Here is a 12,899-nt window from a genome sequence, read left to right as displayed (position 1 = left end):
CTAGTCCCATGCTGGCCGTTATAAAGTTGTCTGAGGGGCCCTCACCTGCATGAAAGGCATCTGTCAGATAATGGTGTCTGCGTGCAAGGTGCGTGTGTGAGTCCTCAGCAGCCGCGGGCTCTCTCTCTGGGCAGGAGCTGGAGTGGCTGCTGGAGATCAATCGGCTCACACACCGGCTGCTGTGTAAGCACATGACCCTGGACAGCTTTGATGCCATGTTCCGGGAGGCCAATCACAACGTGTCTGCCCCCTATGGCCGCATCACCCTGCATGTCTTCTGGGAGCTGAACTTCGACTTCCTCCCCAACTACTGCTACAATGGGTCCACCAACCGGTAAGGGAGTCTCTGTGCAAAGCAGAGTGGGGGTGGCGGTAGCAGCAGCCAGCTGTCTCCTCCAGACGAGCCCTCTCAGTGTCATCAGGGCCTGGCTCATGGCCAGCATAGAATAAGTTTGTGCCAGAGTCACGGAAGGGTCTGGGAGGAAGCCACACACTTAGCAAGATAGACTTCCGGTTCTCTAAAGATTTGGGACTTCCAATCCTCTTGTGCAGAGATCTGCACACTCCAGCCCATGAGGCACCTCTAGTTGCCAGCTCTTTTTGTTCAGCCTGTGAGCTAAGAATGGTATTGATATTTTGAGATGGCTAGGGAAAAAATCCAAAGAATTATAACTTGGTGACAAGTAGAAATTATTTGAAATTCACAAAGTTTTATTGGAACTCTGCCATCCATGCTCACTCATTTACGGTTTATGAGCATGTTTATGGGTGCTTCTATGCTACAGCAGAGTTGAGTAGTTGTGACAGAGACCATCTGGCTGGCAAAGCGGAACATATTTGCTATCTGGGCCTTTATAGAAAGAGTTTGCAGCACTCTACTCTTGAGGAAACCAAACTGAGGGCGGAGGGTCCAAGCCCTGGAGAAGGCTGTTTTCAGGCCCACCCTGTTCTCGACTTTCTTGACCACTATCTGAGCAGCTGCAAGCCCAGAGTCGAGCCTGTGAACCTGGATTACAGTGTTCCCATCTATGAAAAGGAGACAGGAGTTAAACGGGAGTCTGTCAGAAGTACCTGTATAGGCCACGGCCTAAGAAACAGTGTGGTTGCACCTGATCAGGAAGGGCTCCTGCTATATCAAGTCCCGTGAAGAATAATATTAGGACCCAGTTAACTTCTGCCCCATCTCTTTTCTTCTACTAGTTTTGTCCGAACTGCCATTCCTTTCACCCAAGAACCGCAAAGAGATAAACCCGCCAACGTCCAGCCTTATTACCTCTATGGGTCCAAGGTGAGTGGTCTTGCCTGTGTCCTACTTCTTAGAGGACTAGTGAGCAAAAGCAGATAGAAGAGTGTTCCCCAAATCAGAAAAACAAGAAGCGTGGAGATACAGAGGCAGCAGTGAAATCCAGGCAGAAACAACTGCAAGTATATTCATCTTTATTTGTTCACAACTAGCAGGGGTGAGGGTGAGCGCAGACCTGGTGGGGCTGCATTCTGGGCAGGAGCAGTCTGGGGAGGACTTTATAAGGCAAGCAGGGAAATAGGTGTGTGCGTCTCCTTGTCTCGGCGTCCCATCTCCTCCTGTTCTCGGTTGATTCATTGTGGTATCATCCTGCGATTCTGGGATTTTGTGCTCCGTGAAGATGAGGGATTTGCAGACAGGAAGCAGTTGGGAAGGTGGAGCTTTGAAGGAAATCCCAGATGGCCGGAGTTAGAGCTGAGAGGTCTCCTCCTGTCTCTTTGCTGCTTTGTTCACAGTGCCAGTCCTGACACTAACAAAGCTTCCCAGGTGGTGCCTGTTCTGGACTTTCAGTCCTTTGCCATTCGTTAAACAGACATTCCTTAAGCCCCCACTGCAGGCCAGATGCTGGGCAGGTTCTCCATGCTGGGGATTTAGCAGAGGTTGAAGCAGACGCATCTCCACCCTCTTCCAGCTCCATTTCCACACCCGGGGTGGGCACTGGGGAACACCCTTCACAAAGTCTTACCGTCACCATGACATACGTAGGAGATCGTTTCTTACCGTGCGGGTTTGTGTGGGAGAACGCCACAGAAAGGGTGCAATAGCTCAACAACAACGGCAAAAAAGCCAAGATTTTTTTGTGTGTGACAGATGAAAAATGGCCACCTTTGACCCCATTTTCACAAAGTAAACACAGATGGACTTAGAAGAAGAAGTGACTGGATAAATATAACATGGTTAGAAAAGGTGCTTCTCTAGGTCGGGAGCCCTGGATGGAAGTGTGAGAACCAAGATGAGTGCCCTTCACATGGGCCTGAATGTGGGGCTTAGAAAGTCTTAGGATGATGCTGAGAGAGTACAGGTGTCTTCTCCAGAGCAGCCAGTCTGGTCAAGGCAACTCTCTTAAATCAGGGAACCCTTACAGACAGCACTGTAGACAGTTCACAGTCATGGCATAAATTAACAGTCACTCACAAAGTAACTCCCTTTGCAATACTCTTTCAAATCTTGCTGATTATACCAAGGAGCAAACCTTATGTTGGTGCTAATATGTCTTTAATACCTTTCCAACGACTGCTAATCTCCCTTTTGATCAGAGATGAGAGAGCAGGCCCTGAGCTCAGAGTCCTTAGGCAATAGTATCCAAGTCAAATTTAGTATTGTTTTGTCTTCATTCTATTTATTATGTCTCTTCCCTTCTATTTATAGCAGGAGGGTGCTGGTTTTTCATCTGGGGAGTAGCATAAGGCTATGTTTTAAAATAAGTTTAAAAATGAGTCAATTTAAAGAAAAGGTATTGTTAATAATCGTAAAGATAGTCTGTGGTTTAAAAAAAGGTGAAGATGGGGTACAAAGTGGTGTGCGATTGGCTGAAAGTTGGAAAACACTCTAGAGCAAGGCTTCTCACATCTTTCCAAAATAATCCCTCTCAACAGCAGAGGAGACTGGACGTTTGCCTCAGCTGACTGAAAGCATAACTAAAGAGCCCATCTTCGACTCAAAAATTTCCTGGAAGTTTTGTGTTTTATTTAAGTCATGCAGATTTCACTTTCTATACCATAATATATTCATGGTTGTTTTAATATTGAAATAATGCTTTTAATTCCTAACTGAGCCCCCCTACCCTAAATGGACACTCCTGAGAAACACCGTGTTCCTCCCTTTGCACACCAGGGGGTTATATGTTTTCCAGCTAGAGAAGCTTTGTCAAAGGGCATTCATCCAACCACGTGGTCCATGTGTCAGAGCTCGGACATTTGAGGGGAGGCGAATGGGTAGTCTATAGATGCGTTTTTACCGGAGACCTGCTGCATGGAGGGCTTTAAGCTACCTGATGTGGGCCGCCTCCCCTCCACCTCTCACTCCCCAAAATGAGGCAGTGCGGCAGGATGAACACCGCCCTCCCTCTGCAGGGCACCCACGTCGGGGGCATCCCATTCCGCCGCTGCGGCTGCGGCTTCTGGTTCCGCGTCAGCTCCAGAGTTCTTGCATGGCAATTCCACCAGGGGGAGCCCCTGCAGGTCTTCCTCCCCCTGACCCAGACCCGGGGCCTCCTCTGGCCATCTCACCAGGCCATTGGCTTCCTCCATGAGGCCGGCTCTGTAAGACCATCGAGGCTCATGGCAACGGATACACCAGAACTGGAGGCAGATGAAGGCTAAGACTGCCGTGAAGCAGGCCAGCAGAATGGCCATCAGCACCCAAAGGGAGATCTGGGGGTCCACCAGGGAACTTCCAGCAGCCAGTGGACTCTTATCCAGGGTGTGGAACATGGTGCAGTAGTGCCTGTAGGGGAAGAGGATCTTCTTGCAGCTGATGCACAGGAAGTAGAGAGTGGAAGGGGTGAGGTGTTCCAGCACCACGGAGCTGATTGTTCGAGGCACCTTCTCCTCGTGGTGGAAGCTGTAGCGAAGATAGCCAGAGAAGATGCTGTTCCAGTTGGGCCTATACATAATATGGTAATAGTCCTCCAGGCAGGGCTCCGAGGACGACCAGGAAATGATGGCTCCCGTGTAAGAAACGTTCCCAACCTCGATGTTCATCTCGATTCTGAAACCAGAATCAAAGTGAAGAGCGTCATCTACTCATTTAAGTGTTTGTTTATGATAATCATAGCCACCATTCATTGAGCATTCGAGATGGGGACTAATATTGACCCCGATTTACAGACAAAGAGATGGAGGCCAAGAGGTGACAGTACTCAGCTAGGCATAGCTGAGAAATGGCAGAACCGCAGTTCAAATCAGGGCTGTCTCATGCCAAAGCTGGGGGCCATCGGGCCCAAAAGAGATGCACGCACATCCCCCAGCCTCATCCTGCCGTGGCTCAGATTCTTTAAATACAACATTGTTCCCAAACCTTAAAAGAAGGGGAGAAAAGGCAATGACAGGGAAAATCAGCACAGCCTCAGAGTCCTCACGTTAGTCACGGGTCTGTGGCCTCCAGGTCAGGCAGTTGTGTCACCTAAAATTTCCCTCTGGAACTCCTGTTGCTGCCCCAAGTGCTGTGAGCTCATTCATCTAGAACATTCCGGCCACTGTGTTTTTAGCCTCCAAGTGCTGTTGCCCGTAGCCAGAGGAGATTTGCATCATCACTCAGCGGCAGCTGATTTCTCCCCAAAGCCTCTGCTCATGTTTTGTCCATTTGTTAGCTTTTTTCAAAGCCCAGAAAATTAGTTTCACAGGTCAAGATAATCAGCTCCGAATACCAGCATAACTGCTACTGTTTGATACTGCTGGTTCTGTGACTGTTATTGATGGTAATAACCAGCAATAGCGAGCAGTTGCTATGTCACAGGTCACTAGAAGCTCAACATATAAGAATAAATATCCTTTATTCGTCACACCCTCTGAACTAGATTCCCATTCTACAGATGAGCAATCTGAGAGGAGCAATCAGCTAACAAGTGCAAGACCCAAAGCCACGTAACCCCTGGATTTACAAAGACAAGGCTGCCGGGTTTAGCCGTAGAATGTTATTGCAAAATGAGGCGCTGGTACTAAGACGGGGTTGCTGTTTTTCCTGACACGTGAAATGAACCCTCTTCAGATTGCCAGCCCTATTGCTTTGCTAAAAGTGCACCATCTTCAAGCTTTTTAGTTTCTTTTTAATTCTATGTGTTTGAGAGATATTGTTCTCCTCTACCAAATTTCCCCTGAGCTAAAATTCAGAGACAGCCGTAGTCAACCTGTGTATGTTCACGGATAGATCTCAGTTCTCTCCAGCTCAGTTCTCTGCCCCTCCTCTCTCACACGAAATGCAGAAGGTTTCATTTCAGATTGCAATGACAGAGTAAAAAACAGTCGATCAGATTTTAACCTGAATTGGACATTAAGCCACACTGATTGCGATTATGAGCTGCTTTCTCTCCTCCCTGCTTCCCTCCAACCACCGGTGTTCATGCCCGTGCTCCTAGAGGAAGTGAGCTGCAGGAAGATGCCCAGCAGTGAATGATTTTTCAGGGCTTGTTTTTCTTCTCTATGGATGACAATGAACTAAAATGCTCAGGAAGGGGAGTTCCTTTCCATTGGGCCGGAAATTTTCTCCCAGAAAAATGGGGGATGAAAGGGACAAGGCAGGTGTGCTCAGATCCCCCCAGCGAGGGTCTTTGCAGAGGACACTGAGTATCTGCGCTCCCTCCATGGGTCTCCTTCTCATACACAGCCCTATAAATAGGGACCACAATGAAAAGAGCTTACTTCATTACTTACGATACAGAGGCAATAGCCCTCATAAACCCTTCCACCAGGAGTGATCAGGAATGCTGATTCTTGTCATGAATCTCTTCTGTTTGCCTCACATCTGTGCTGGCCGTCTTTGCAGACTGAGTTTTCTACAGCAGACATTTTGAAGAGCTTTCTGTCAAGCTGCAGCATTCACAGCTTTTACGACTAAATGTCTCCCATTATTTATTTTTCTTCCACTGCTTCTGTTTTTAAATCCCCCCTATTTTTAGCTGTTCGTATTACCATTGCCTGGCCCTCCTCCAAGCAGTGTGAAAGGAAAAGCCATTTCCATTTCCAAGAAGAGCCATTTGTGTCCCTTACCTGGTGCTCACAGTGGATCCGGTTAGAACGCAGCCCTCAGAGGCAGAGTGGACCAAAGCTGAAGGATGGTGCCTTCTCCCTCCTCTGCTCTGGGCTCTACTTGATGTCTCTCTCACCACTGTGTGAGTAATTCCACTGTCGCCCCCAACGCCCACATTATTCATTTCTTCAGATCAGTATCATTCACCATAGCAACCAGCAGGCATCTGTACGCACGATGTTTCAGGGACCTGTCTGGAAAGGCTTTTGCCCAGTGAGAGGAGCTCTCATTCCTTTGGCCAAAAAAGAAAAGACAAACAATCCCCTGCACACTGATCCTCAGAGTGGTACTAATTCTTCAAAGTCTCCTAAATTGTGTATCTAATAAGCTAGTTATCATTTTTTTCCCCATCTGGACCTTCTTTGGACAATGGTTGCAAATGCAAAGCTGCCGTTCTTCCTTTCCCACAAGTAAAACAGTAATTACATCCTCATCCCCTCCCACCCCACCTCCTTACCCACCTCTACACCCTCTTCTTTCTTTATTCTTGCCTCCTGTGGCATTACCTAGTTGTATGCCACTGGTCAAGACACTTTTATTCTCTGGGCCTCAGTTCCATCATCTGTAAAGCTGATCGCTTGGGCTAGATCAGGATGTCAGGTAGAAAACATGAGTGCTACCCCCCTGCCCAGGCCTGAACCCATGTGAGGCTTGCTGAACCGCCAGGACACTCGTACTGAGTTGGTTTGAGCATTCCCCACCCTTACCCCTCACCAAATTCAGGTCCACCCAGAACCTCAGAATGTGACCTTAGTTGGAAGTAGGGACTATGTGAATTTAATTAGTTAAGGATCTGGAAATGTTATCATCCTGGATTTAGGGGGAGCCCTAAATCCAATGACTGGTGTCTTTATAAATAGAGAAAGGAGAGGGAGATTTATACACACAGAGATGCAAAGGGTAGAAGCCGTGTGAAGACAGAAGCAGAGATTGGAGTGATGCTGCTATAAGCCAAGGACTGCCAGGGACCTGCAGGAGCTGGAAGATGCAAGGAAGGATTCTCTCCTAGAGCCTTTGGAGGGAGCGTGGCCCTGCCAGCACCTTGATTTCAGGCCTCCAGAACTGTGAGATTCAAATGTTTGAAGCCACCATGTTTGTGGTAATTTGTTACAGCAGCTCTAGCTCCGATGAATTTAGACCTGAATCATATAACACAAATTAGGCATTTTTAAAAGTCATCTTTTTTCTACTTGGTTCTTGGCCAAAGTATCCAAGTGGACCCATGAAGGTCTCCTTTTGATTCACATCAGTGATAATCAAAAAGTTATAAAGAGTTGCCCAGTGAGTCACAGACCCTCCCCAGGCCAAGGGTCTCTGTGAGGCGTGGGGTCTCGGAATGCCTGGTGTCCCTCAATTAGACACTTGCTCTGCGCTTCCCTCCCGTGGCATTCAGTTTTCCCAGGCGTCTGTCTAGAATCTGCTGTAATGCATGCTAATGGCGACTCCCTGCAGAGCATGAAAGCATTCTCTCCACAGAAAGGCCAATGCAGTAGTTTGCAGATGCCTTTTGAAAAGGTTATTTTGAGGGGAATAAAAATACCAGCGTTAGGGGGCCTGTGGAGTGACGAGATGGAGCTCAAGCCTTTGCCACTGAAAACAAGAATTTATTTTTAATGCTCCTGGATGCCATTTTTCACCCTGAGCTTTTTATTTGAGAAGTTGAGACACTTGGAGGATGTAAGGCGTAGAAGTCCTCTTGGTTGGCAGATCCTGAGAGAAGGGATGGCTTTCCTCAGGCTGGCAGAGCCAGGAGTGGAACCCGGGTCCCTGCCTCCAAGTCCAGGGCTTATCCTGCTCCTTTGGGCCATCACCATTCCCCAGCAACACCCAGAGAAGCCAGTGAGCCCTTGTGGATGAGACGGATCATCTGGGGACACTTGGCTCAGGAGATCACACCCCAGCCAGGCTCACTGTCTTCACCTTCAGGCAGGACTCTTCTGCAGTCACCTGAGTGGCAGCCTCTTCAGCTGTCGGGCCAGGTGGTCTCTGGTTGGTTTACACCAGTAGTAAATCACTGCCAGAGGAAACCAGCCAAGAGCGGGATCCCTGCTCCCTCCCTGAAGGTGGCAGTGAAGGGACAGTGAGAGAGCATACCTTGGTCCCAAAGCTGATTGGCACGCAGGGGCTGAAGTCCCCAGGCTAGGTTCAAGTCCTGACTCTGTGGCCTTGGACAAATTTTCTGACTTTCCTAGGCCTTGGTTAACTCTTCTGTAAAAGGCAAATATCAATACTACCCACCTGATAATGTTGTAGCGGTGAGACGAACCCATCTCTGTAGTGCTGAGCTTAGGAATAGTAGCCATTATCATTAAGAAGAAAATGTCCGTGGGCCAGAGCCATTTCCTGAGTTGGTCATAGCTTCATCCAGAGGCTGTAATGGATAGGGTTTGCACTCTGCATGAATCTTCCTTCCTTTTTTCTCCCCTTAAAACAGCTTTTTTTTTTTTTAATGTACGTGCTCGTTGTACATAAAGAGTATCAAAGTTCAAAGACAGCAGTCAAAATCCTATGACTCAGAAATAACCACTGAGAACATTTCAGTGCATGAGAAAATGTGTTTTCTCATTTTACCCGTGGGGAACTCTTTGAGGTAGGCTGTCTTATCACCATTGTACAAAGGGAGAAACTGAGGCTCAGAGGGATTAAGTAACTTGACCAGTATCACAAAGCTAGGCTGTGGCAGAGCAGGGCCCTACGCTGAGGTCTGTCGGTCCAGAGCCCAAGCTCCTAGCCAGCCTCCTTGATGCATTGCCGTTCTGCTGGGTCGACCTTCCGTCATAGGTGGTCAGCAGTGGCTCTTTGCCTTGTGGTTGACTTGTCAGAGAGCTAGAGGCAGGACTTCGCAATTTGGTGGATTCCAGGGTGATAGGAACAGGCAAGGAATTAAAAGACCTCAAAGGAAACACCCAGCCACCCGAAGGTAGCCAGCAGAAGCAGGGAAAACATCAACTACCTTTGGAGAAATTCAGTCAGCAAGTGTTTCCTCTTCCGGAGTTTGGAGTCCAAGTACCCTTGCCTAAGAGCTCTGTCGCTTAGGGTTAGGGGTAATATTAAATGTAAAAAGCCCTTAGCAACTGGTCTAGTAACTGAAATTAGTATATGAGTGGAAACTTTAAAAATATCTGTAAGTAATTAACTTGTAGAGAGTCTATCATAAAACAGCCTTGCAAGTGATATAGATTGTGGCACAAATCATTCCTTGAATTATACCAATAACTTCCCAATAATGTTTTGGTCTTTAGAGATTGTGGGTTTGGTCTTTTGTTTAGTGTCATCATCGGTATCTAAACATTGCCCTAGTGTGAGCCTTGATTCGACCTCAGGGGACTTCCCTGGTGTCCAGTGGTTAAGACTCTGTGCTTCCAATGCAAGGGGCGCGGGTTCAATCCCTGGTCAGGGAACTAAGATCCCACACGTCTCACGGCACAGCCAGAAAACACACACACACACACACTGTTTCGCCTTTAAAAAAATGTGCATCTGTGTCACACAATAATATGCTCCAATTCCTGAATCAGGATGGTTTCTTGAAATCTCATAAAGGTATCTATCTTGTGCAGGATCGATTTATCCAAGCTTGATTTTAAGTGAGACATCCTAAACAGCGTACGTAATTAGTTTCTAAAGGCAGACATTGATTGTAGCCTGAGTCAGCTAGCAGGATTGGTTCAGTATAAGAGATTTGTAGCAAGTTTCCAATGTCTCAAGTCATGTCACATTCCTGTTTTTCTTTGCCAAACCTCAGAAAATGCCCCGGCTCCCATATTCCCACATTTTCTCAATAGGGCCCAGCCTCCTATTGAGCCAGCAGGTCAGATGGGTGCCCTGCGTGGGTGTGTGTGCATGTACTTTCCAGCATGTGTATGTGTTTCCTCCTGCATGGGTGTGGTGTGTTTTTGGTGGGGGGGGAGTTGGGGAATAAGGGGAGCTTGCTCACTTAGAAGGAGGATTTGAACTCTGCTCATTTCATGCTGGTCCTTCCTGAGCTTGGGCCATCAACTGAGCCCTGAATGGTCCAGACCAGAATCCAAGACTGATGGAGGAATGTCAACAAGAGGCCTCCTATGTGCATTGAGCGGGTCTGTAAGGGGTATTTTTTCTTAAGCCCTGTGTGTGATACAACAATTCCACAATTCTTCTCTGCCTAGAACTGGGGAGAGCTGCTGAACAGTTTCCACCTACCCAAATATATTTATATTTGTGCTTGCCAGGAAGTGCTAAGGGAGACTTATATTAGAAACTCCTTGGGTGGGAGTGGGGGTTAAGAAGACCACTAAGAAAGATGAGCACCTGGAGGACCACACTGGAGCTTGCACCTCAGAGGGGAGTTAATAACACATCCATTCCAACCCTCTGTCCCAGACAGGTCTCCCTTCTAACACCCCTATGTCATGTGTCTCCATCCTTACCAAGCACAGTCTGTTGTTGGACAGCTCCTATTTTTATAAAGTTCTAAATATTGCGCAAAATCTGCATTTTGGGGTATGTTCCGTCAGCTGGTCTCAGCTCTGCCCTCTGCCCTCACATCACTGTGTAGGATACACCGTGTTGTATGAAATTGTACCCCACAGATGTACTGTCCACATTCAGAGGATCATGACTATGGCCAAAGCTGCTGGGGGGAATTTGACCAGGAAGCTGTATTTTCATAGTCTTTACTTACCAGATTACCAAAACGAAGGAATATGAAGGGCTATTATTTCAGTGGGTGCTTCCAGCGTGCCAGGCACCATGCTAAGTGCTGTATGTATGTCATCTCATTTAAACCTCCAACAACCTTACCGGAGTTGGTATTATCATCTTTACTTAGGGAAGACCAAGGCTAAGAGAGTTTAAGTAATTTGCTCAAGATCATCTAGCTAGTAAATTGATGGAACTGGAATTTGAAATCAGGTGTGCCCACCCCAGTAAATAACTCTGGACTCGGACAAAGCAAGAAAATAAGTCAGAGAATCATACAGGGGGAAAAAAGTAGCTGATTGCTTTTCATCCCCTCCAGGGATATCCATTGAAAGCTCCCTGCTGCTCAAAAGTTCCTTTCACAGGATATTTGAAAGAAGACTGAACATGCCCAGAGCTTTACTGGGTTCAGAGGAGAGGCTGCAACACGTGGTGTGGGTGGGGAGTGAGGAGGCAGCTCTCTTGGGGGATGAGTCCATGAGGGGCCCCTTGGGCTGTGAGCACAGCCCAGTCATCCTTCTCACATGCCTGTGCAGGCTTAAGCTGCAGCCCTCTTTGGGAAGCAACTCAAATCATGTTTTTTTATCTTTGAAAGCAAATGTTGGGAAGTAAATTAGGCTATGATATAGCCCAGTGGGCTTTTTAATTTACTTTTGTTATTGACGTATAATCATAAGCAGTAAAATGCACTGTCCTAGTTCAGGCTGCTATAACAAGAATACAGTAACTAGGTGGCTTAAACATCAATGATCTCTCACGGTTCTAGAGGGTGGGAAGTCCAGGATCAAGGTGCCAGCAGATCCAGTGTCTATTGAGAGCCTACTTCCTGGTTTGCAGACAGCCTTCTTCTCATCGTTTCCCACGTGATGGAGAAAAGAGAGACGTAGAGCTCTCTCATGTGTCTTCCTACAAGGGCACTAATCCCATTGATGAGTACTCCACCCTCATGACTTAATTACCTCCCAAAGGTCCCACCTCCTAATACCATCACAATAGGGGTTAAGATTTCAACATAAGAATTTGGGAGGGATACAACCATTCAGTCAATAACATGCACAGATCTTAAGTGTACATATACTTTCATGAATTTTGAAAAATGTATACATGTGTGTAGTCAAGAACCCCGTCAACATGTAGGGCATTTCCATCATCTAGAAAGTTCTCTCATGCCCCTTTCTAGTCACTCTCCTTCCACGACCAGAGATAAGCCATGGTGTATCTGGTGTTTGTTTTATACCCGCCTCATCCTTGGAGAGGAAACAGGAGACTACAGAGTGGGCCTTTGATTACAGGGCCAGAACTAAGATGCACTCACTTGGGAGGGTGAGCACCTTGTACCACGTGTGCCCTAGCACCACCTCACTCACCTCTCCCTGGTCCCAGCCCTGTTTGGCAGGGTGGCCTGTTACAGAGACAGTAAAATGGTTGGCTCCATACACAGAAAATTACATGGGCTGGCCCCATGGTTGACTAAATCAAACTCAACAATTCATATACTCCAGGATTTGCTGACCATCAACTCAGCGAACATCATGCTTTTAATCAGTTATATTTTCCCTCCTTACATAAACCACTGCTGCCCCATACCATTTAGAAATCTTTAGTAACTACCTGCAAGGGATACCCCCCCCAGGCTCAGGCAAAGTTTTGCTGTGACGGCACACCAGTGTTGAGTGCAGAACGCTGCTTTCTCACATTCCAAGCCTCTCCATATATAGGCATTAGCTTACCAAGAGAACTATTATTCAGCGTGCTGGATGAGTGGGTGTTCTCATTCCTCACAAATTCTTGTTATTAGTGGGCACTCTAATTGTGTTCCTTGTGTATCCTCATTATTCAAGGGTACTATAATTGTGATGCTTGTTTTGTAAAGTTTAGAATAATTCGTGTATAGTAAAATGTACTTAATGCAAAACCTAGACTGAAAATAATTAAATCTTCCCTTGATGGCTCCAGAGTTGAGAATCTTGCAGAACTCCAAAAGCATCATTACAGTTCCTATTTAATTCATGTAGGATTTCTAATTAGCCAGCTTATAGAGAATTTCAGCTAATAGAATATCAGATGTGGTCTTTCCATATTTGCATGTTCTGTGTGCAAGATTTTTACAATTCCCAATAGGAAAACTATACTCAGAGCTAAGGTTAGAAGTGAAGTTTTTTCTTAAAAA

General features: G+C 46.8%; 2 protein-coding genes across 2 annotated transcripts in view; one reads left to right on the top strand and one right to left on the bottom strand.

Moving 5' to 3' along the window:
* Positions 1–12,899, top strand: part of CYFIP2 (cytoplasmic FMR1 interacting protein 2) — a 142,183-nt gene that overhangs the window by 86,303 nt on the left and 42,981 nt on the right. The window contains exons 22-23 of the mRNA XM_082621585.1: positions 135–334; positions 1,201–1,288. Of these exons, the coding sequence (XP_082477711.1) occupies positions 135–334; positions 1,201–1,288 (288 nt within the window). The remainder of the gene's footprint in view (positions 1–134; positions 335–1,200; positions 1,289–12,899) is intronic.
* On the bottom strand, positions 3,322–4,048 carry FNDC9 (fibronectin type III domain containing 9; the record flags this gene model as incomplete). Its single annotated transcript, XM_082622050.1, has 1 exon — positions 3,322–4,048. Exon 1 carries the CDS (start codon positions 4,003–4,005, stop codon positions 3,322–3,324), a length of 684 nt encoding a protein of 227 aa, XP_082478176.1. The 5' UTR covers positions 4,006–4,048.

Source organism: Mesoplodon mirus (assembly GCF_964341445.2).
Source record: "Mesoplodon mirus genome assembly, chromosome: 5".
NCBI lineage: Eukaryota > Metazoa > Chordata > Mammalia > Artiodactyla > Ziphiidae > Mesoplodon > Mesoplodon mirus.
This window is presented reverse-complemented; position numbering and strand designations above follow the sequence as displayed.